Source organism: Salvelinus namaycush, chromosome 5 (genome assembly GCF_016432855.1).
Source record: "Salvelinus namaycush isolate Seneca chromosome 5, SaNama_1.0, whole genome shotgun sequence".
NCBI classification, from domain to species: domain Eukaryota; kingdom Metazoa; phylum Chordata; class Actinopteri; order Salmoniformes; family Salmonidae; genus Salvelinus; species Salvelinus namaycush.
Window position 1 is genome coordinate 15,916,575 of NC_052311.1, and position 26,230 is coordinate 15,942,804.

General features: G+C 43.2%; 1 protein-coding gene across 5 annotated transcripts in view; it reads left to right on the forward strand.

The window, feature by feature from the left end:
- The window catches only part of diaph2 (diaphanous-related formin 2), a 700,846-nt gene that overhangs the window by 382,323 nt on the left and 292,293 nt on the right, over positions 1-26,230 (forward strand). For all 5 annotated transcript variants that reach the window (XM_038993651.1, XM_038993650.1, XM_038993653.1 and 2 more), the window contains 2 exons: positions 23,120-23,221; positions 25,520-25,759. In XM_038993651.1, coding sequence (XP_038849579.1) covers positions 23,120-23,221; positions 25,520-25,759 — 342 coding nt within the window. The remainder of the gene's footprint in view (positions 1-23,119; positions 23,222-25,519; positions 25,760-26,230) is intronic.

Genomic DNA, 26,230 nt, shown 5'->3' on the forward strand with positions numbered 1-26,230 from the left:
GTCAAAAGTAGTGCACTATAGATGGAATAGGGTGCCATTCAAGACACAGCCCTGCTGGTAGTGGTGTGTTCACCCCACTGGCTCTTTTAATTTCCTTTACACTATCTATTACTGTGTTCGTCTGCTGGGAGTCTTGTGGTGGTCTGCAAGGCAAGACTTGTTTGCCTGGCCTTACCTTTGTCCTATAGTCCTTTAGGATTTTTATATATCTCACACTGTGCATCTGTCGATGTGTTTGACTCTCTAGAACGTTTCATTAAAGTGACAATCAGCAATTGAAACAATAACAAGTGTACTCCCCACCCCTGTTCTGGTAAAAACGGAAGGATGGGGCTGGAGAAATGTAACCACTCTCAAATTCATAGACAGAGCTATGGATGCAAAGACTGACCATCCTTGATGTCAAAATTATATATATATATTTTTTTTTTAGGCTACATAGTGTTTGTTTACATTTACTTTGTTTACAAACATTGGAGTAAAACAAGCTTACAGTATATTTTTGCTTTTGATGGGGTACAACAGTTGAACTAAGTCCATGAGTGAATTGCAAGTTATATACAATCATTGGGTACATATCATTAAAATAGATTAAGGCTCGTTTAAGGGAATACAAGGAAGTGAGAGAGTTTTTTGAAAGACTAAGTGTAAGTGATGCATATGTTCTTGTTAAAGTGATATGCTTTCTGCTGTTTTGTTGTTTCCTCGACGTTAGATCTATCCTCTACGCCTTCCAGAAACACATTAAATACATTTTACAAACTGCGTGTTGTGACATTTTTCTCTGGTAATTAAAATGACATGTTTAAGTGAATGTCTCTCACAAGGCAGTAAGGCCCACGGCCACTATTAGTCACAATTACAAACTGAGAGCAGGTTTACTGCACGCCTTATTACATGCTGCAGGAGAAACACTTTGTACATTAAGTGTATTCATGTCAATTATGGCAAGATGTGGTTGTTGAAAAAAAAAAAAAATCATGCTCTTTGTGTGTGTTTGTGTATGTTTCTGCATCAGTACTCCACTACAAACCTCTGTGTGTGGGCATATGTTCTGTCTGGTTCTGAATTGTGATGTTTTTCCCTCTTCTTTTGGAGTCACCAAAAAAATTGAATATTTTGTTGAGAGAGTTTCTTTCTCTCCATGTTCGCCATCAGTATGCACTGACAGTACTGTATGTCCCCCCAGTCAAACATAAAGCCAGCCTTTCTTTAGTGTCCGTCTCTATCGACAGGCTCTACCTAGGAGAGGAAATGTTCTAGTGTAATGTTCCCCGCTGGAATTTAAATTTCAAAGGAATGTGTTCTTACTCTTTACAGTCTCATTTAACCATTTCATTTGGTCAATATCATTGAAGAGTTGCTCTCCATTTTATACAGGAGGAATTTACATAGTGACGACCTGTATTGAAAACATGCATGTATATGGATGACAGTGTATATTGTATCTATGGTGGAATAGACTATTGATAGGCATCATATTAAATAGTATCATGTCATTACATGCCTGTGCCTGTGCACACACTTGCATCATATTGCACACACACACACACACACACACACACACACACACACACACACACACACACACACACACACACACACACACACACACACACACACACACACACACACACACACACACACACACACACACACACACACCGGTCAAGGGTGAAAGCTTAACTTGTCACTTTGATATGCGTTCTTAGCATCTATAGCAGAAGATTCCCACAAATATTTCAACTATTTCGTTTGGTGGATTTCTTCATGGGTGTAGTAGAACATAATGGTTGTGTAGTAGAACATAATGGTTGTGTAGTAGAACATAATGGTTGTGTAGTAGAACATAATGGTTGTGTAGTAGAACATAATGGTTGTGTAGTAGAACATCATGATTGTGTAGTATAACATAATGGTTGTGTAGTAGAACAGCATGATTGTGTAGTAGAACAGCATGATTGTGTAGTAGAACAGCATGATTGTGTAGTAGAACAGCATGGTTGTGTAGTAGAACATAATGGTTGTGTAGTAGAACATAATGGTTGTGTAGTAGAACATAATGGTTGTGTAGTAGAACATAATGGTTGTGTAGTAGAACATAATGGTTGTGTAGTAGAACATAATGGTTGTGTAGTAGAACATAATGGTTGTGTAGTAGAACATAATGGTTGTGTAGTAGAACATCATGATTGTGTAGTATAACATAATGGTTGTGTAGTAGAACAGCATGATTGTGTAGTAGAACAGCATGATTGTGTAGTAGAACAGCATGGTTGTGTAGTAGAACATAATGGTTGTGTAGTAGAACATAATGGTTGTGTAGTAGAACATAATGGTTGTGTAGTAGAACATAATGGTTGTGTAGTAGAACGTAATGGTTGTGTAGTAGAACATAATGGTTGTGTAGTAGAACATAATGGTTGTGTAGTAGAACATAATGGTTGTGTAGTAGAACATAATGGTTGTGTAGCAGAACATCATGATTGCGTAGTAGAACATCATGGTTGTGTAGTAGAACATAATGGTTGTGTAGTAGATAGTGGGGTTGTGTAGTAGAACATAATGGTTGTGTAGTAGAACATAATGGTTGTGTAGTAGAACATAATGGTTGTGTGGTAGAACATAATGATTGTGTAGTAGAACAGAATGGTTGTGTAGTAGAACGTAATGGTTGTGTAGTAGAACATAATGGTTGTGTAGTAGAACATAATGGTTGTGTAGTAGAATATAATGGTTGTGTAGTAGAATTGCATGGTTGTGCAGTAGAACATAATGCTTGTGTAGTAGAACATAACGGTTAAAACGTAGAGTAGAATGGTTGTGTGGTAGAACATAATGGTTGTGTAGCAGAACATAATGGTTGTGTAGCAGAACATAATGGTTGTGTAGCAGAACATAATGGTTGTGTAGCAGAACATAATGGTTGTGTGGTAGAACATAATGGTTGTGTAGTAGAACATAATGGTTGTGTAGTAGAACATAATGCTTGTGTGGTAGAACATAATGCTTGTGTGGTAGAACATAATGGTTGTGTGGTAGAATAGCATGGTTGTGTAGTAGAACATAATGGTTGTGTAGTAGAACATAATGGTTGTGTAGCAGAACATAATGGTTGTGTAGCAGAACATAATGGTTGTGTAGCAGACAGAATGGTTGTGTAGCAGAACATAATGGTTGTGTAGCAGAACATAATGGTTGTGTAGCAGACAGAATGGTTGTGTAGCAGAACATAATGGTTGTGTAGTAGAACATAATGGTTGTGTAGCAGAACATAATGGTTGTGTAGCAGAACATAATGGTTGTGTAGCAGAACATAATGGTTGTGTAGCAGAACATAATGGTTGTGTAGCAGAACATAATGGTTGTGTGGTAGAACATAATGCTTGTGTGGTAGAACATAATGGTTGTGTGGTAGAATAGCATGGTTGTGTGGTAGAACATAATGGTTGTGTAGTAGAACATAATGGTTGTGTAGCAGAACATAATGGTTGTGTAGCAGACAGAATGGTTGTGTAGCAGACATAATGGTTGTGTAGCAGAACATAATGGTTGTGTAGCAGAACATAATGGTTGTGTAGTAGAACATAATGGTTGTGTGGTAGAACATAATGGTTGTGTGGTAGAACAATGGTTGTGTGGTAGAACATAATGGTTGTGTGGTAGAACATAATGGTTGTGTGGTAGAACATAATGGTTGTGTGGTAGAACATAATGGTTGTGTGGTAGAACATAATGGTTGTGTAGCAGAACAGAATGGCTGTGAAGCAGAACATAATGGTTGTGTAGTAGAATAGAAGGGCTTTGTAGTATCATAGCATGGATGTGTAGTATCATATAAGGGTTGTGTAGCAGAACATAATGGTTGTGTAGCAGAACATAATGGTTGTGTAGCAGAACATAATGGTTGTGTAGCAGAACATAATGGTTGTGTAGCAGAACATAATGGTTGTGTAGCAGAACATAATGGTTGTGTAGCAGAACATAATGGTTGTGTGGTAGAACATAATGGTTGTGTGGTAGAACATAATGGTTGTGTGGTAGAACATAATGGTTGTGTGGTAGAATAGCATGGTTGTGTAGTAGAACATAATGGTTGTGTAGTAGAACATAATGGTTGTGTAGTAGAACATAATGGTTGTGTAGTAGAATATAATGGTTGTGTGGTAGAATAGCATGGTTGTGTAGTAGAACATAATGGTTGTGTAGCAGAACATAATGGTTGTGTAGCAGAACATAATGGTTGTGTAGTAGAACATAATGGTTGTGTGGTAGAACATAATGGTTGTGTGGTAGAACAATGGTTGTGTGGTAGAACATAATGGTTGTGTGGTAGAACATAATGGTTGTGTGGTAGAACATAATGGTTGTGTGGTAGAACATAATGGTTGTGTGGTAGAACATAATGGTTGTGTAGCAGAACAGAATGGCTGTGAAGCAGAACATAATGGTTGTGTAGTAGAATAGAAGGGCTTTGTAGTATCATAGCATGGATGTGTAGTATCATATAAGGGTTGTGTAGCAGAACATAATGGTTGTGTAGCAGACAGAATGGTTGTGTAGCAGAACATAATGGTTGTGTAGCAGAACATAATGGTTGTGTGGTAGAACATAATGGTTGTGTGGTAGAACATAATGGGTGTGTAGTAGAACATAATGGTTGTGTAGTAGCATATAATGGTCGTGTAGTAGAGTAGAATGATTGTGTAGTAGAGTAGAATAATTGTGTAGTAGAGTAGAATAAGTGTGAAGTAGCATAGAATGGTTTTGTAGTAGAATAGAATGGCTGTGTAGTAGAATAGCATGGCTGTGTAGTAGAATATCATGGCTGTGTAGTAGCATAAAATGGTTTTGTAGTAGCATGTAATGGTTGTGTAGTAGAATGGTTGTGTAGTAGAACATAATGGTTGTGTAGCAGAACATAATGGTTGTGTAGCAGAACATAATGGTTGTGTAGCAGAACAGCATGGTTGTGTAGTAGAACATAATGGTTGTGTAGCAGAACATAATGGTTGTGTAGCAGAACATAATGGTTGTGTAGCAGAACAGCATGGTTGTGTAGTAAAATATAATGATTGTGTAGTAGCATAGACTGGTTGTGTAGTAGCATATACTGGTTGTGTACTAGACTATAAGGGTTTTGTACTAGAATCTAATGGTTGTGTTCTAGAATCTAATGGTTGTGTACTCGAATATAATGGTTTTGTAGTAGAATAGAATGGTTTTGTAGTAGAATCTAATGGCTGTGTACTATAATATAATGGATTTGTAGTAGAATATAATGGTTTTGTAATAGAATAGAATGGTTGTGTAGTAGAATAGAATGGTTGTGTAATAGTATGGTTGTGTTGTAGAATAGAATGGTTTTGTAGTAGAATATAATGGTTGTGTAGTAGAATATAATGGTTGTGTAGTAGAATATAATTGTTGTGTACTAGAATAGAATGGTTTTGTACTAGAATATAATTGTTGTGTACTAGAATATAAATGTTGTGTACTAGAATATAATTGTTGTGTACTAGAATAGAATGGTTTTGTACTAGAATATAATTGTTGTGTACTAGAATATAATTGTTGTGTACTAGAATATAATTGTTGTGTACTAGAATATAATTGTTGTGTACTAGAATATAATTGTTGTGTACTAGAATATAATTGTTGTGTACTAGAATATAATTGTTGTGTACTAGAATAGAATGGTTTTGTACTAGAATATAATTGTTGTGTACTAGAATATAATGGTTGTGTACTAGAATAGAATGGTTGTGTACTAGAATATAATTGTTGTGTACTAGAATAGAATTGTTGTGTACTAGAATAGAATTGTTGTGTACTAGAATAGAATGGTTGTGTACTAGAATAGAATGGTTGTGTACTAGAATATAATTGTTGTGTACTAGAATAGAATGGTTGTGTACTAGAATATAATTGTTGTGTACTAGAATAGAATGGTTGTGTACTAGAGTTGAATGGTTGTGTACTAGAATAGAATGGTGGTGTACTAGAATATAATTGTTGTGTACTAGAATATAATTGTTGTGTACTAGAATAGAATGGTTGTGTACTAGAATATAATTGTTGTGTACTAGAATATAATTGTTGTGTAGTAGAACATAATGGTTGTGTAGTAGAACATAATGGTTGTGTAGTAGAACATCATGATTGTGTAGTATAACATAATGGTTGTGTAGTAGAACAGCATGATTGTGTAGTAGAACAGCATGATTGTGTAGTAGAACATAATGGTTGTGTAGTAGAACATAATGGTTGTGTAGTAGAACATAATGGTTGTGTAGTAGAACATAATGGTTGTGTAGTAGAACATAATGGTTGTGTAGTAGAACATCATGGTTGTGTAGTAGAACATCATGGTTGTGTAGTAGAACATCATGGTTGTGTAGTAGAACATCATGGTTGTGTAGTAGAACATCATGGTTGTGTAGTAGAACAGCATGATTGTGTAGTAGAACAGCATGATTGTGTAGTAGAACAGCATGATTGTGTAGTAGAACATAATGGTTGTGTAGTAGAACATAATGGTTGTGTAGTAGAACATAATGGTTGTGTAGTAGAACGTAATGGTTGTGTAGTAGAACATAATGGTTGTGTAGTAGAACATAATGGTTGTGTAGCAGAACATAATGGTTGTGTAGCAGAACATCATGATTGCGTAGTAGAACATCATGGTTGTGTAGTAGAACATCATGGTTGTGTGGTAGAACATAATGATTGTGTAGTAGAACAGAATGGTTGTGTAGTAGATAGTGGGGTTGTGTAGTAGAACATAATGGTTGTGTAGTAGATAGTGGGGTTGTGTAGTAGAACATAATGGTTGTGTAGCAGAACATAATGGTTGTGTAGCAGAACATAATGGTTGTGTAGCAGAACATAATGGTTGTGTAGCAGAACATAATGGTTGTGTAGCAGAACATAATGGTTGTGTAGCAGAACATAATGGTTGTGTGGTAGAACATAATGGTTGTGTAGTAGAACATAATGGTTGTGTAGTAGAACATAATGGTTGTGTAGTAGAACGTAATGGTTGTGTAGTAGAACATAATGGTTGTGTAGTAGAACATAATGGTTGTGTAGTAGAACATAATGGTTGTGTAGCAGAACATCATGATTGCGTAGTAGAACGTCATGGTTGTGTAGTAGAACATAATGGTTGTGTGGTAGAACATAATGATTGTGTAGTAGAACAGAATGGTTGTGTAGTAGATAGTGGGGTTGTGTAGTAGAACATAATGGTTGTGTAGTAGAACAGAATGGTTGGGTAGTAGAATATAATGGTTGTGTAGTAGAATTGCATGGTTGTGCAGTAGAACATAATGCTTGTGTAGTAGAACATAACGGTTAAAACGTAGAGTAGAATGGTTGTGTGGTAGAACATAATGGTTGTGTAGCAGAACATAATGGTTGTGTAGCAGAACATAATGGTTGTGTAGCAGAACATAATGGTTGTGTAGCAGAACATAATGGTTGTGTAGTAGAACATAATGGTTGTGTAGTAGAACATAATGCTTGTGTGGTAGAACATAATGCTTGTGTGGTAGAACATAATGCTTGTGTGGTAGAATAGCATGGTTGTGTAGTAGAACATAATGGTTGTGTAGTAGAACAGAATGGTTGTGTAGCAGAACATAATGGTTGTGTAGCAGAACATAATGGTTGTGTAGCAGACAGAATGGTTGTGTAGCAGAACATAATGGTTGTGTAGCAGAACATAATGGTTGTGTAGCAGAACATAATGGTTGTGTAGCAGAACATAATGGTTGTGTGGTAGAACATAATGCTTGTGTGGTAGAACATAATGGTTGTGTGGTAGAATAGCATGGTTGTGTGGTAGAACATAATGGTTGTGTAGTAGAACATAATGGTTGTGTAGCAGAACATAATGGTTGTGTAGCAGAACATAATGGTTGTGTGGTAGAACATAATGGTTGTGTGGTAGAACAATGGTTGTGTGGTAGAACATAATGGTTGTGTGGTAGAACATAATGGTTGTGTGGTAGAACATAATGGTTGTGTGGTAGAACATAATGGTTGTGTAGTAGAACATAATGGTTGTGTAGCAGAACAGAATGGCTGTGAAGCAGAACATAATGGTTGTGTAGTAGAATAGAAGGGCTTTGTAGTATCATAGCATGGATGTGTAGTATCATATAAGGGTTGTGTAGCAGAACATAATGGTTGTGTAGCAGAACATAATGGTTGTGTAGCAGAACATAATGGTTGTGTAGCAGAACATAATGGTTGTGTAGCAGAACATAATGGTTGTGTAGCAGAACATAATGGTTGTGTGGTAGAACATAATGGTTGTGTAGCAGACAGAATGGTTGTGTAGCAGAACATAATGGTTGTGTAGAAGAACATAATGGTTGTGTAGCAGAACATAATGGTTGTGTGGTAGAACATAATGGTTGTGTGGTAGAATAGCATGGTTGTGTAGTAGAACATAATGGTTGTGTAGTAGAACATAATGGTTGTGTAGCAGAACATAATGGTTGTGTAGTAGAACATAATGGTTGTGTAGCAGACAGAATGGTTGTGTAGCATAACATAATGGTTGTGTAGAAGAACATAATGGTTGTGTAGCAGAACATAATGGTTGTGTAGCAGACATAATGGTTGTGTAGTAGAACATAATGCTTGTGTAGTAGAATATAATGGTTGTGTGGTAGAGTAGCATGGTTGTGTAGTAGAACATAATGGTTGTGTAGTAGAACATAATGGTTGTGTAGCAGAACATAATGGTTGTGTAGCAGACAGAATGGTTGTGTAGCAGAACATAATGGTTGTGTAGCAGAACATAATGGTTGTGTGGTAGAACATAATGGTTGTGTGGTAGAACATAATGGTTGTGTGGTAGAACATAATGGGTGTGTAGTAGAACATAATGGTTGTGTAGTAGCATATAATGGTCGTGTAGTAGAGTAGAATGATTGTGTAGTAGAGTAGAATAATTGTGTAGTAGAGTAGAATAAGTGTGAAGTAGCATAGAATGGTTTTGTAGTAGAATATCATGGCTGTGTAGTAGCATAAAATGGTTTTGTAGTAGCATGTAATGGTTGTGTAGTAGAATGGTTGTGTAGTAGAACATAATGGTTGTGTAGCAGAACATAATGGTTGTGTAGCAGAACATAATGGTTGTGTAGCAGAACAGCATGGTTGTGTAGTAAAATATAATGATTGTGTAGTAGCATAGACTGGTTGTGTAGTAGCATATACTGGTTGTGTACTAGACTATAAGGGTTTTGTACTAGAATCTAATGGTTGTGTTCTAGAATCTAATGGTTGTGTACTCGAATATAATGGTTTTGTAGTAGAATAGAATGGTTTTGTAGTAGAATCTAATGGCTGTGTACTATAATATAATGGATTTGTAGTAGAATATAATGGTTTTGTAATAGAATAGAATGGTTGTGTAGTAGAATAGAATGGTTGTGTAATAGTATGGTTGTGTTGTAGAATAGAATGGTTTTGTAGTAGAATATAATGGTTGTGTAGTAGAATATAATGGTTGTGTAGTAGAATATAATTGTTGTGTACTAGAATAGAATGGTTTTGTACTAGAATATAATTGTTGTGTACTAGAATATAAATGTTGTGTACTAGAATATAATTGTTGTGTACTAGAATAGAATGGTTTTGTACTAGAATATAATTGTTGTGTACTAGAATATAATTGTTGTGTACTAGAATATAATTGTTGTGTACTAGAATATAATTGTTGTGTACTAGAATATAATTGTATAATTGTTGTGTACTAGAATATAATTGTTGTGTACTAGAATATAATTGTTGTGTACTAGAATAGAATGGTTTTGTACTAGAATATAATTGTTGTGTACTAGAATATAATTGTTGTGTACTAGAATAGAATGGTTGTGTACTAGAATATAATTGTTGTGTACTAGAATAGAATGGTTGTGTACTAGAGTTGAATGGTTGTGTACTAGAATAGAATGGTGGTGTACTAGAATATATTTGTTGTGTACTAGAATATAATTGTTGTGTACTAGAATAGAATGGTTGTGTACTAGAATATAATTGTTGTGTACTAGAATATAATTGTTGTGTACTAGAATATAATTGTTGTGTACTAGAATAGAATGGTTGTGTACTAGAATATAATTGTTGTGTACTAGAATATAATTGTTGTGTACTAGAATATAATTGTTGTGTACTAGAATATAATTGTTGTGTACTAGAATAGAATGGTTGTGTACTAGAATAGAATGGTTGTGTACTAGAATATAATTGTTGTGTACTAGAATATAATTGTTGTGTACTAGAATAGAATGGTTGTGTACTAGAATATAATTGTTGTGTACTAGAATATAATTGTTGTGTACTAGAATATAATTGTTGTGTACTAGAATAGAATGGTTGTGTACTAGAATATAATTGTTGTGTACTAGAATAGAATGGTTGTGTACTAGCATTGAACAGTTGGTTGCATGTTTCTCTGTTTATACTGTTTCAATTTGACATTTAGATATGTCCTCTAAATTGCTGTAATGTTCCTTATCCATGTTGTTTTACAACACACACACACACACTGGAACTTCTCCCATCCCACAACCAATCTGCGACTCACCTCACCCGCCACAGCAACGACTGTTCCAGCTGGGGCCTGGCGATTTTTGATTGGCTGTGCCCAAGCCAGGGCTTTTGTTTTGGCCCTTGCTTGTTATTATTATTTATCTTGTCTGTCAATCACCCAGCAGCCATCGCCTGCCTGCCATTTCTAACCATGGCTCTCATCCATATGCATGGGCCCCTCATTACCTGGACTTGCCTTGCTCCTTGGCGGCAGAGCTGCAGGGCCTCCGCAGATGCAGCCCGTGCCAGCCTTTGTTCCTGCAGGACTAACAACAACAGGTGACTGGAGCAAGCCTTCCGTATTGTTGCCCGGCCTGGCCATCATTTGCATGGTGTAAAGTGCAAATGTGGGACGGGACGATAAGTATGGCCATGCATCGGGCCCATTGGATTACCGCTTAAGCAGGAAAAGCTGTAAAAAGCCGGTTCCCCCCTCGAGCTTAATTGAAGCCTTATTTTGGCACGCAGTACCATATCCCCCTTTTCCTGCATCAAATGCTAATTCAACAATGAAATGCGAAATACATTATGCTGATCAAGGAGGCTTGGAGGAAAACAAAACACAAAGGGACTGGATGGAAGGTTGAAGTGGTGGGGAGGCTGGGCTGCTTCAACAGGGATGATGGCGAAGGTTAAAGTGGTGGGGAGGCTGGGCTGCTTCAACAGGGATGATGGAGAAGGTTAAAGTGGTGGGGAGGCTGGGCTGCTTCAACAGGGATGATGGCGAAGGTTAAAGTGGTGGGGAGGCTGGGCTGCTTCAACAGGGATGATGGCGAAGGTTAAAGTGGTGGGGAGGCTGGGCTGCTTCAACAGGGATGATGGCGAAGGTTAAAGTGGTGGGGAGGCTGGGCTGCTTCAACAGGGATGATGGAGAAGGTTAAAGTGGTGGGGAGGCTGGGCTGCTTCAACAGGGATGATGGAGAAGGTTAAAGTGGTGGGGAGACTGGGCTGCTTCAACAGGGATGATGGCGAAGGTTAAAGTGGTGGGGAGGCTGGGCTGCTTCAACAGGGATGATGGAGAAGGTTAAAGTGGTGGGGAGGCTGGGCTGCTTCAACAGGGATGATGGAGAAGGTTAAAGTGGTGGGGAGGCTGGGCTGCTTCAACAGGGATGATGGTGAAGGTTAAAGTGGTGGGGAGGCTGGGCTGCTTCAACAGGGATATGATGGAGAAGGTTAAAGTGGTGGGGAGGCTGGGCTGCTTCAACAGGGATGATGGTGAAGGTTAAAGTGGTGGGGAGGCTGGGCTGCTTCAACAGGGATGATGGAGAAGGTTAAAGTGGTGGGGAGGCTGGGCTGCTTCAACAGGGATATGATGGAGAAGGTTAAAATGGTGGGGAGGCTGGGCTGCTTCAACAGGGATATGATGGAGAAGGTTAAAGTGGTGGGGAGGCTGTACTGCTTCAACAGGGATATGATGGAGAAGGTTAAAGTGGTGGGGAGGCTGGGCTGCTTCAACAGGGATATGATGGAGAAGGTTAAAGTGGTGGGGAGGCTGGGCTGCTTCAACAGGGATACGATGTCCGGGACCCAATGTACAACATTGGGTCCCTGGGCTGTGACCAGGGTTGTAACCAGGGCTGTAACCAGGGATATAACCAGGGCTGTGACCAGTGCTGTAACCAGGTCTATAACCAGGGCTGTAACCAGGGTTGTGACCAAGACTGTCACCAGGGTTGTAACCAAGACTGTGACCAGGGCTGTGACTAGGGTTGTAACCAGGGTTGTCACCAGGGTTGTAACCAAGACTGTGACCAGGGCTGTGACTAGGGTTGTAACCAGGGTTGTCACCAGGGTTGTAACCAAGACTGTGACCAGGGCTGTGACTAGGGTTGTGACCAGGGCTGTGACCAGGGTTGTAACCAGGGCTGTGACCAGGGCTGTGACCAGGACTGTAACCAGTGTTGTAACCAAGACTGTGACCAGGGCTGTGACTAGTGTTGTGACCAGGGCTGTCACCAGGGTTGTAACCAAGACTGTGACCAGGGCTGTGACCAGGGCTGTGACCAGGGCTGTGACCAGGGCTGTGACCAGGGCTGTAACCAGGGATGTGACCAGGACTGTAACCAGGGTTGTAACCAAGACTGTGACCAGGGCTGTGACTAGGGTTGTGACCAGGGCTGTGACCAGGGTTGTAACCAGGGTTGTGACCAGGGCTGTGACCAGGACTGTAACCAGGGCTGTGACCAGGGCTGTGACCAGGGCTGTGACCAGGGCTGTGACCAGGGTTGTAACCAGGGCTGTGACCAGGGTTGTGACCAGGGCTGTGACCAGGACTGTAACCAGGGCTGTGACCAGGACTGTAACCAGGACTGTGACCAGGGTTGTGACCAGGGCTGTGACCAGGGCTGTGACCAGGGCTGTGACCAGGGCTGTGACCAGGGTTGTGACCAGGGCTGTGACCAGGACTGTAACCAGGGCTGTGACCAGGGTTGTGACCAGGGCTGTGACCAGGGCTGTGACCAGGGCTGTGACCAGGGCTGTGACCAGGGCTCAGGTACAGTGCTTTGTGTCCCTTTGTGTTCTAGTTGAAATGTTGCTCTGGAAAACACGGCACTTGGGCAAGGGCACACACGCACCACAGACACACACACACAAATTGGTGCATACACCATTGTGGGTCAGTGCTGCATTGTATAATGGACAGCTACATTAGCTAGAGTGTATGCAGTAGACCCATTTAGACACACACAAAGCTCTATGAATCAGAACTTATTGTTTTTCTTCTTGGAGCTAAACTTTCTTTATCTCAGTGACAGATGGCAAATGAATCTGGTAGAAACATATTCAGATGGCACATTATTCTCCAGACAAACTCATATGATTTCAGTCCGGAATAATAGCTTTCTTCAATTGAGTTTATTTGATTAAGTAATGGTCATATCAACCTTCAATGCTGTGTTAAGATCTATCAAAGTGAAATAATTGTATTTCCGCAGTGACACAGGTAATATGTGTTTCATCTCAATCCTCTATGGAGAAGTGGAGATGTCACCTATGTGAAAGGCTCACCTTCTTGTGAGCTTCAGACATAGATTATGTACACTTTAACAAGAGTCTACTGTCTGTCACCTTTATAATGACTAACTAGGACAGATTGGTCGCTCTGAGGGAGCCAGATCCATGGGCATGACCTGTGGGCCTAACAGCATGGGGGGGCAGGGGAGACGGGCATGACCTGAGAGGCTAACAGCTACAGGGAGATGAGGGCATGACCTGTGGGGCTAACAGCTACAGGGAGATTAGGGCATGACCTGTGGGGCTAACAGCTTGGGGGGATGGGGGCATGACCTGTGGGGGAGACGGGCGCATGACTTGTGGAGGAGAGGAGCATGACCTGTGGGGGAGACAGGGGGAGAGATGGGGGTGTAACCTGTGGGGGAGATGGGGGCATGACCTGTGAGGCTAACAGCTACAGGGATATGAGGGCATGACCTGTGGGGCTAACAGCTACAGGGAGATGAGGGCATGACCTGTGGGGCTAACAGCTAGGGGGAGATGGGGGTATGACCTGTGGGGCTAACAGCGAGTGGGGACATGGCCTGTGGGGCTAACAGCGAGGGGGGACATGGGGGTATGACCTGTGGGGCTAACAGCGAGGGGGGACATGGGGGTATGAACTGTGGGGCTAACAGCAAGGGGGACATGGGGGTATGACCTGTGGGGCTAACAGCGAGGGGGGACATGGGGGTATGACCTGTGGGGCTAACAGCAAGGGGGACATGGGGGTATGACCTGTGGGGCTAACAGCGAGGGGAGACATGGGGGTATGACCTGTGGGGCTAACAGCGAGGGGAGACATGGGGGGTATGACCTGTGGGGCTAACAGCGAGGGGGGACATGGGGGTATGACCTGTGGGGCTAACAGCGAGGGGGGACATGGGGGCATGACCTGTGGGGCTAACAGCGAGGGGGGACATGGGGGTATGACCTGTGGGGCTTACAGCGAGGGGGGACATGGGGGCATGATATGTGGGGCTAACAGCTACGGGGAAATGGGGGCATGACCTGTGGGGCTAACAGCTAGGGGGGACTTGGGGGCATGATATGTGGGGTTAACAGCTACAGGGAGATGAGGGCATGACCTGTGGGGCTAACAACTAGGGGGAGATGGGGATATGACCTGTGGGGCTAACAGCAAGGGGGGACTTTTGGGCATGATATGTGGGGCTAACGGCTATGGGGAGATGAGGGCGTGACCTGTGGTGCTAACAGCTACAGGGAGATGGGGATATGACCTGTGGGGCTAACATCTAGGGGGGACTTGGGGGCATGATCTGTGGGGCTAACATCTACGGGGAAATGGGGGCATGAACTGTGACAGATTGGTCGCTCTGAGGGAGCCAGATCCATGGGCATGACCTGTTGGCCTAACAGCATGGGGGGGCAGGGGAGACGGGCATGACCTGAGAGGCTAACAGCTACAGGGAGATGAGGGCATGACCTGTGGGGCTAACAGCTACAGGGAGATGAGGGCATGACCTGTGGGGCTAACAGCTTGGGGGGATGGGGGCATGACCTGTGGGGGAGACGGGCGCATGACTTGTGGAGGAGAGGAGCATGACCTGTGGGGGAGACAGGGGGAGAGAAGGGTGGTGTAACCTGTGGGGGAGATGGGGGCATGACCTGTGAGGCTAACAGCTACAGGGAGATGAGGGCATGACCTGTGGGGCTAACAGCTACAGGGAGATGAGGGCATGACCTGTGGGGCTAACAGCTAGGGGGAGATGGGGGTATGACCTGTGGGGCTAACAGCGAGTGGGGACATGGCCTGTGGGGCTAACAGCGAGGGGGGACATGGGGGTATGACCTGTGGGGCTAACAGCGAGGGGGGACATGGGGGTATGACCTGTGGGGCTTACAGCGAGGGGGGACATGGGGGCATGATATGTGGGGCTAACAGCTACGGGGAAATGGGGGCATGACCTGTGGGGCTAACAGCTAGGGGGGACTTGGGGGCATGATATGTGGGGTTAACAGCTACAGGGAGATGAGGGCATGACCTGTGGGGCTAACAACTAGGGGGAGATGGGGATATGACCTGTGGGGCTAACAGCAAGGGGGGACTTTTGGGCATGATATGTGGGGCTAACGGCTATGGGGAGATGAGGGCGTGACCTGTGGTGCTAACAGCTACAGGGAGATGGGGATATGACCTGTGGGGCTAACATCTAGGGGGGACTTGGGGGCATGATCTGTGGGGCTAACATCTACGGGGAAATGGGGGCATGAACTGTGGGGCTAACAGCTACAGGGAGATGAGGGCATGACCTGTGGGGCTAACAGCTAGGGGGGACATGACCTGTGGAGCTAACAGCTAGGGGGAGATGGGGGCATGACCTGTGGGGCTAACAGCTAGGGGGAGATGGGGGTATGATATGTGGGGCTAACAGCTACGGGGAAATGGGGGCATGATCTGTGGGGCTAACATCTACAGGGAGATGAGGGCGTGGCCTGTGGGGCTAACATCTAGAGGGAGATGGGGGGCATGACATGTGGGGCTAACAGCTAGGGGGAGATGAGGGCATGACCTGTGGGGCTAACAGCTAGGGGTAGATGGGGATATGACCTGTGGGGCTAACATCTAGGCGGAGATGAGGGCATGACCCGTGGGGCTAACAGTTTCAGGGAGATGGGGGTATGACCTGTGGGGCTAACAGCTACGGGGAGATGGGGGTATGACATGTTGGGCTAACAGCTAGGGGGAGAATGACCTGTGGGGCTAACAGTTTCAGGGAGATTGGGGTATGACCTATGGGGCTAACGGCTAGGGGGAGATGGGGGCATGACCTGTGGGGCTAATAGCTTCAGGGAGATGGGGTTATGACCTGTGGGGTTAACAGCTTCAGGGAGATGGGGGTGTGACCTGTGGGGCTAACAGCTTCAGGGAGATGGGGGTATGACCTGTGGGGTTAACAGCTTCAGGGAGATGGGGGTATGACCTGTGGGGTTAACATCTTCAGGGAGATGGGGGTATGACCTGTGGGGTTAACATCTTCAGGGAGATAGGGGTAGGACCTGTGGGGTTAACAGCTACAGGGAGATAGGGGTAGGACCTGTGGGGCTAACAGCTAGGGGGGAGGTGGGCTCAGACTAAGGATTCAGGAGTCAGGTCTATCAAGAGTGAAATAATTGTATTGCCGCAGTGACACAGGTAATGTGTTTCATCTCAATCCTCTCTGGAGAAGTGGAGATGTCACCTATGTGAAAGGCTCAACTTCTTGTGAGCTTCAGACATAGATTATGTACACTTTAACAAGAGTCTACTGTCTGTCACCTTTATAATGACTAACTAGGACAGATTGGTCGCTCTGAGGGAGCCAGATCCATGGGCATGACCTGTGGGCCTAACTGAGGCTGTTACCCTCCACATTTATTTTGAAAAGACAAACGTAATGTCACGCCAAGTCATTCCAGCTTTGCCAACTTCATCCCTCACCCCCCCAAAATGAATCTTTTTTTGTATTCATTTCTCATTTAGTTTAATGTGGTTTTGGAATCTGTCACCCTTGTTCTCCGAATAGCAACCCTCAGTGAGATTCTGAGGTGTTTGTTGGCTTTGGAGTAAAGATCCTGGATTAGGTCTGAGTGATTTACTTTAGATTAGATTAGCCGGATGCCACCAGTTCAGTCTACAAAACTTGTCAACATTTCTGCTTGTAAAGTAAAGAATAACACAGAAAGAATGTGAAAACTATGTATGCCTTCTGTTGGTGCTGATGTTAATTTTGGATTGACAATTTGGCAGACTGACAAAATCTGGTCTGCAAATACTGTAGCTGATTGTTGAAATATATGTTATAGAAATATCTGAATCCATGACCATGGGATTTCTACCAGCTGTTTTTGCTGATATACTTTGTAAGTGTTGATAGCGGAGAAAGTGCACCTTTATTTACATTTTAAGGGTTTCATTTTTTAGTCAGGAGACAGACAGATGAAATGGAATGAGAACATATTTGTACACACTGGGTTAATTTCTCACTAATGAGATAAAGAGTCTACTGTCATTCAACTGGTCTGTTAGGATGTGACGTGGAAGGCATCTGAAGAGACTCCATTTGTAATAGGCATACTATATTTGTCATGACGTGCCTCCTGGTAAAACATAATAATAATTGGTCATTATGTTTTTTGTCAATTACTGGTATATTCAATCATACCAAACAAAAAGGTAATTGTTTACATGTTTTGTCAGCACCTCATTTGCATACTGGATATACAAGACACATTGGGAGATTCATCTCATTCCATTATTCTTCCATAATCTGTTTTGAAAGTTACCTGCAATTAACTCCCCTAAAACTACATCAAACCATCACTTTTCCCACCTTTAAAGCGTTGAAACTCATAAAAAAAATATATAATTGACAAAGCTCATGATTCAAATGAAAACGGATGTGGATACCTCTTCAGAATGGCTCTTGTTTGACTGCTCTTCAGTATCAAAATCTAACAGAGGCCTTTCAGCCGTTCAATGTGACTCTCTGTGGATCCGCAGTGGTAAGACGTCAGTCTGACAAAAGCCACATGCTCTGTCTGACGCTTCGCCAAAATCTGTGGGGAAAAAATGTTAAAATGTGAAAATTGCATCTGTCAAACAGATCAAAAAACATAATCTTGCTGTCTTTGAATTGGAGGGAAAAAATCTCAAATGTTTTGGTTGTCAGTCTCCAGCCAGATCGGTAGAGGAAAACAGGGAGTTCTTACCCACTGTATACATCTGTTGAGATTCCCCCTGAATCCTTTGATTCTAAAAACGGTATTGCTTGGAGAACATTTTGTATTGATTGTGCTGTTCCTGTGACTATCATTTGAGATTTGTTGATCTTGTCTTCAACTTCACTGTTGGGAATATTCGCTGCCTGAAGAGAGAATCACAGGAGCCTGCAACATGAAAAGTTTAGTATTATCGAAAGGGAACAGTGGAGGCCATAGAAAGGGAACAGTGGAGGCCATAGAAAGGGAACAGTGGAGGCCATAGAAAGGGAACAGTGGAGGCCATAGAAAGGGAACAGTGGAGGCCATAGAAAGGGAACAGTGGAGGCCATAGAAAGTGGATAAATTGATCTGTGTACCCCGTGTGTCTACTTATTCTTCCAATCAGAAAAGTGAGTACTAGTGACATGCCAAACAGTGTGTCAACGTCCACCTGTATGCTTTGTACGCTCTAAAGAAACACATGATAGATGACAGAGAGAACCAAGACATGCCATCATATTAAATCTTGATTCCGCAATATCACTTCTATACGTTTTTTAATTGGAGTATCAATGCTGGGAGACGGTTTCTCCACAGTTGTTTCTGTCCTATACAATACAGTATTGTCTTCCTTCTCCAGAAAGACCATTATTTTCCATGCTCATTCAAATCAAAGTGTATTTGTCACGTGCACCGAATACAACAGGTGTAGTAGACCTTACAGTGAAATGCTTACTTACAGGCTCTAACCAATAGTGCAAAAAAGGTATTAGGTGAACAATAGGTAAGTAAAGAAATAAAACAACAGTAAAAAGACAGGCTATATACAGTAGTGAGGCTACATACAGACACCGGTTAGTCAGGCTGATTGAGGTAGTATGTACATGTAGATATGGTTAAAGTGACTATGCATATATGATGAACAGAGAGTAGCAGTAGCGTAAAAAAAGGGGTTGGCGGGTGGTGGGCGGGACACAATGCAGATAGCTCGGTTAGCCAATGTGCATTGGGCTTTGAGCAGTACAGAAAGTTACACACTATTTGTTGCTCTGTCTTGACGTCCTTAGGGATTTCACCAGTCTCCAGGAGCCCAAATGAGCGTTCGTTGACTGTAACAGCCCTCCAGTAATCTCCCCCAGATGCAGAGTGTGTCTGTATGTGTGTCTGTCTGGAGGCCTGCCGGAAAGGGTCTGGCATAGCCTCATCTAGCACCGGTTTTGACAGAACTACACATATGGCGACGCCTTTGTGTCAATTACCGTCTATGGGGGCTGCTGATAATTAACTAGATGACAGACAAATGAAATAACAATTACACTGAGAAATTCCATCTCCAATTCAAACTCTTTACCTGAACCTAGCAGCTTCAGTCGGTGAAGAAAGTCTTGGAGACAACATGGGAAACGGTCGCAGACAAGGCCACAACACACTTTAATTTTCTGTCTCTTCTTAACGAGCTGCGGCAGAGGAAAACAACACCAATAATCAGTTTCTGGGAGCATTAGCGACGATGACTGCTGAGGCTGAATGCTTTCGCTGCTGTGTTATTGCATTTCATTCTGAATCAACGATACGTTGTTGAGGAGGACTTTGTTCTTCAGCCCAGGGTAATGTTCCTCAGACTTGGAAGAGAGGAGAAGTTGAAATAGAAATTCATAATCCCTCTTCACATGGCGGTGGATCTTTGCTGCTCCGTTGTGGTCCTGTTTCTGCGAGGCCCGCAAAGCTCTCCAAACCAGTTTTTTTATATACCATGGGAAGACAAAGTCGAGTGGTAGTTTGAATTTCCAGAATTCATTTATTTCCACTACACACGTCGCGTAATGTTTCCGTAATCTTCTTTTGAATTGGGTTGAAGCATTTTGGAGGATTCTTGAACAGGTTATTTTCTGGTTTGCACTTTCAAAATAACTGGGTTAATATCCAAAAGTGTTTTGCACAATAAGATGTGGGTCATAAACTGTGACCAAGTTTGTGCTTGAATTTACTTTATTTTTCGCTGCAAGGTGGTTGACATCGGTTATCCAAATAATTTTTTAAATAATTACCTTCTATCAAATATGGCATTTTCCTGAAAGACAATAATTTACTTCTATAATGTCTAATAAGCAGTAAGGAAGCAGTGATCAGCAGCTGCACTACAGAGATGAGCACAATGGAGTGAGTATTCAATAATCAATAAGGGTTTCTGCCTGAAAGGTCAAGAGCAAATAATTTGCTGTCTCTATTTTTGTCTGGAAAGTCCCAAATGGCACTCTATTCCGTATAGAGTGCACTACTTTTAACCAGGGCTCATAGGGCAATTTGGGACGCAACCTAGGTGTTTATAATGCACCCCAACCCCGGCACAATTAAAGAAAGAAAACACATATTGTTAGTGAGATCTTTGGAATAACATTGACACCATTGGAAGCCCCATCATTAGTACACATCACCATACACTTTTTTGGGGGGAATGTCATGTCTCACATCCCATTCTATGTGCTGTTTCCCAATTGATGTCCACTATAATCAACAGCCTTCATTATTGAATTATAATGAGGCTACATAACTGGGCCACACTTGTTTGCTCTAATTGGGAGAACATTCAGTGGCTAATATAGAAGCAACACACGTTTAATATAACTGTTGCAGACCACTCTAGAACTGACAAACTCCACAGTATTTCTTTCCAACTTGGTTGATTTCTAGACTTTTGAATCCACGGGGGAAGGGGAGAGATGTCATCATTAGTGGACAGTAGAGCCTGGCCAGTGATGGCTCATGGCTGCTCCGTTCCAGGGCAGTGGTCAGTGTGTGTGTGTGTGTGTGTCCTGGCCTGGTCATGTGACAGAGTGCCAGCCTGCTCCTGCTGTCTAAATTAGGGGAGCTAATGAGGGCACATCTAATCCCACTCTTTCTCCTCCTCCGCTTTCTCCTCCTCCTTTCTGTTCCTCCTCTTCCTTATCTTTATCATCCTCCTCTTTCTTATCCTCTCTTTCCTCTTTCTCCTCCTCTTCTTTCACTTCCTCCTCTTCCGTCTTTCCGAGAAGATGAAAAAAAGGTAGCTATGCTTCATTTAATTTATTCAACTGACCTTTCCATGCACAATTAACATTTAATGGGAAATTAAGATTTTCTCCTCTTCCTCCTGCTCATCTTCCTCACAGTTTGGACCTGTATGATAATTGTAAAGCTTGACTTTGGCTTTCTGAAAGTCAAATGCTATTTAAAAACTGAAGTTACTAAGTTAATCTTATTTATAAATGGTAAATTGCCATGTTTTCCAAGGAAGCTGATGCAAACCGACAAAGTCGGAATGAAAGTCTCCATTAATCGCCAGCGTTATTACGTGTTTGAACTGCGGTTCGCCGGAGCTCTTACTGAAGTTGTTCCCGTTGAGGTAAATAAATGGATACAGCAGCGAGAGCACTAGATTACCTGACCTTTTCCTACTCATCCTCCTACCTGCCGCTTCTCCTCTTTGTATTCCCATAGAAACAGTTAGCGTGCTAATTTCAAGATAAACATAGATATGCAATGTTTGTCTGAACCATGTCTGTTCCCTATGGTGACGCTTATCTTGAAAGTACTGAATGTTTGCAAAAATATCTCATAACCATCCACGCTCTGATTTACTGTACTAGTGTTTGTATGGAACCTTCCGATAATGATGTTAGGTGTTGTATAGAAGGATAGTGGAGTTGAACCTTCTCTAATGGATCAGTGGATGTAAATGAGTAGTTATATTGAACACCAGTGGAGGTCTCAGAAGTTCCCAGTGCTGGGTCTTGATTCTAGCTTGGTGCTGTGTGGCTGTTCCCAGTGCTGGGTCTTGATTCTAGCTTGGTGCTGTGTGGATGTTCCCAGTGCTGGGACTTGATTCTAGCTTGGTGCTGTGTGGCTGTTCCCAGTGCTGGGTCTTCATTCTAGCTTAGTGCTGTGTGGATGTTCCCAGTGCTGGGACTTGATTCTAGCTTGATGCTGTGTGGCTGTTCCCAGTGCTGGGTCTTGATTCTAGCTTGGTGCTGTGTGGATGTTCCCAGTGCTGGGTCTTGATTCTAGCTTGGTGCTGTGTGGATGTTCCCAGTGCTGGGTCTTGATTCTAGCTTGGTGCTGTGTGGATGTTCCCAGTGCTGGGTCTTGATTCTAGCTTGGTGCTGTGTGGCTGTTCCCAGTGCTGGGTCTTGATTCTAGCTTGGTGCTGTGTGGATGTTCCCAGTGCTGGGACTTGATTCTAGCTTGGTGCTGTGTGGCTGTTCCCAGTGCTGGGTCTTCATTCTAGCTTAGTGCTGTGTGGATGTTCCCAGTGCTGGGACTTGATTCTAGCTTGATGCTGTGTGGCTGTTCCCAGTGCTGGGTCTTGATTCTAGCTTGGTGCTGTGTGGATGTTCCCAGTGCTGGGTCTTGATTCTAGCTTGGTGCTGTGTGGCTGTTCCCAGTGCTGGGTCTTGATTCTAGCTTGGTGCTGTGTGGCTGTTCCCAGTGCTGGGTCTTGATTCTAGCTTGGTGCTGTGTGGATGTTCCCAGTGCTGGGTCTTGATTCTAGCTTGGTGCTGTGTGGATGTTCCCAGTGCTGGGTCTTGATTCTAGCTTGGCGCTGTAGAGTCTTTTGTCTCCAAGCTGCCTGAGTGTTCTCTGAGGTGCATTTTGGTGTCCCTGCGGAGGCGAGCAGGGGGCAAACTATACTGACAGGAGCTGTGTGTGTATATGCTTTTTGTATCCGTAGGTGTCCATGAATCTGTGCCCTTTAAAATGTTTAAATCCTTCTAGACTGTAATGTGATTTTTGGATTCAAATAAAGCATTTAATGTGTCTGTGTGTGTGTTTACAGAATCTGATAAAGAACCTACCAGAGCAGAAGGAGCTGAGCGCTCTGGCAGAACTGAAGAATGAGTATGAGGAACTATGTGAGCCTGAACAGTTTGGCATTGTGGTGAGTAGGTCTTACTATATACACCCTGTTTTACTCACACTTACCTACATACCTACAGAGGAAAGGTATTTCAATTGGTTATTGATAAGGATAGATCCCTCCCTCTCTCACTCCCCCTCTCTCGCTCTCTTTCCACTCTCCCCCTCTCTATCTCTCTCTCCCCCTCTCTCTCCCCACTCTCACTCTCACCCCCTCTCTCCTTCCCTCACATTCCAGTGCATCAATCACTACCTACTCTCAAAACCACTCCCCTTTCCTCTCTTTCAATTCTGTTCCCTTTCTTTTTGTCACACAGCAGACCCCCACCTTTTCTTTTCTTGCTACTTCACACACCATTATATGTCTAGCTCTTCATTAAAGAGGTTAGTGTAGGTGCCGAGATAGTAGGGAGGGGACTAGGAAATTAAGAATAGGACCATTGAGAGAGCAATTCGGGAATAGAAAAAGATGACCTTGAGGCTTTATGCATTATCAGACCTATTCAATATCTTAAAGACCAAGAATGTTTCATAACAAGTCCGATATGGTAGCCTGCTCTTTGACTGACAGAAGCCATGATTTTGATAAATAATAAAGTGTGAAACTTGATTTCAATATAGTAGCTTAATTATGTGTCCTTGTGTTGTGAAAGTCACAGTGTCATTCCTGGCCGAAACAAATTCCATATTCTGGCATAAACCGTCAATATTGCCTAGTGATAGAATCATAGCCTTGGGCTTTGGGTTCTCTGTAATAAAGTTAGTGCACTCTACTTCATAGTGAAGTCAGAAAAGCTCAATGTTACACTCCAAGCCACTATAAGTGATTTAGTATGGTTGCCTCAAGCGCTAGCTGTAGTTGATGCTGAGGTTATACTTTAGCCTACAGTTGTATTTTTACCCTTTTTACAGAGTCATGTAGAAGTGAGTCTATAAACTGACTTTATTGTTTTATCTTACAATTACTTTTTTATACCACATTGATTTATCCAGAGCACATTATCATATTACATTCCAGATAACTTTATACATGTATATTTAGCTATGTCTTTATATTTTCATGTCGGTTTTACTCCTCCAGTTCGTTGTCTGAAAGAGATTATTCTCAGTTAACCTAATGGCTTAAAAATAATATGATAACGTTAAATTGGGGTAGACCTGCAAATCAGTTTGTACCCATTCAGTAAAACTGGGTGGTGTCTCTTTACCTGTGGCTCTTTGAGGATGTAATGAAGCAAGTTCCCCCATGATATCTATCGTAGAGCTATCGTGGAAATATACTGTTCCTGCTGGTGAAGCTACCTCATCAGGACCACCACGACACACAGGGGCTCCTGAGGGAAATAAGTAACTTTCAACCGTCACTCCCGCTAGAGCCGTCACTCCCGCTAGAGCCGTCACTCCCGCTAGAACCGTCGCTCCCTCTAGAGCCGTCGCTCCCTCTAGAGCCGTCGCTCCCTCTAGAGCCGCCGCTCCCGCTAGAGCCGCCGCTCCCTCTAGAGCCACCGCTCCCTCTAGAGCCGCCGCTCCCTCTTAGAGCCACCGCTCCCTCTAGAGCCGCCGCTCCCTTTAGAGCCGTCGCTCCCGCTAGAGCCGCCGCTCCCTCTAGAGCCGTCGCTCCCTCTAGAGCCGCCGCTCCCGCTAGAGCCGCCGCTCCCTCTTGAGCCGCCGCTCCCTCTAGAGCCGCCGCTCCCTCTAGAGCCGCCGCTCCCTCTTAGAGCCGCCGCTCCCTCTAGAGCCGCCGCTCCCTTTAGAGCCGCCGCTCCCTTTAGAGCCGTCGCTCCCGCTAGAGCCGCCGCTCCCTCTAGAGCCGCCGCTCCCTCTAGAGCCGCCGCTTCCTCTAGAGCCGCCGCTCCCGCTAGAGCCGCTGCTCCCTCTAGAGCCGCCGCTCCCTCTTGAGCCGCCGCTCCCTCTTGAGCCGCCGCTCCCTCTAGAGCCGCCGCTCCATCTAGAGCCGATATCATCATATACAGAGAAATCAAATCAAGGGTAAGAGGACAATGACTTTGGTTTGACAACTTCCTCATCAACAGGAATACATTTGAGCTGTAATGAAACATTAGGACCAGGTCTGGGAAAAACTGACTCGCAGCGTCGGATTATACAGCAATTTGTGGCATGTTGGTGGAGGTTGACGCACTGGCACATCTCAACCGCTGACTATACAAACATTTGCATTAGAGCTCTGCAAGGCCACATTGGCCACGCATTAAACAACATATAAGTTATAAATACTTAATTAGGTCTTCATAGAGCCTTCATAAACCCTACATAGGCTCGCTAAACTTTTCAAAACCAAATATTGTCATGTTTGTCCTAGATGAGCTCTGTGAAGCTGCTGCGCTCACGCCTCAACGGAATCCTTTTCAAGCTGACCTTCGAGGAGCAGGTGAACAACATCCGTCCGGACATCATGAATGTGACGTTCGCCTGCGAGGAGGTGAAGAAGAGTGACAGTTTCAGCAAGCTGCTGGAGATGGTGTTGCTGGTGGGCAACTACATGAACGCTGGCTCCCGGAATGCCCAGACCTTTGGCTTCAACATCAGCTTCCTCCGCAAGGTAGGTACTGCAAGGACTGTGTGAGTTCATCCTCGCCCTTTTCAGACATTCAGCTTTTTTCTCTCTCTCTGAATGTCTCTCATTCTCTCTGACTGTATCTCTCTCTGACTGTATCTCTCTCTGACTGTATCTTTCTCTCTCTGACTGTCTCTCATTCTCTCTGACTGTCTCTCATTCTCTCTGACTGTCTCTCATTCTCTCTGAATGTCTCTCATTCTCTCTGACTGTATCTCTCTCTGACTGTATCTCTCTCTGACTGTAGCTTTCTCTCTCTGACTGTCTCTCATTCTCTCTGACTGTCTCTCATTCTCTCTGACTGTCTCTCATTCTCTCTGACTCTCTCTCTTTCTCTCTCTCTCTGATTGTCTCTCTCTTTCCCTCTCTCTCACTCTGTCTCTCTTGCCCTCTCCCTCTTTCTCTCTCTGACTGTATCTCTCTCTCTCTGACTGTCTCTTGCTCTCTTTGACTGTC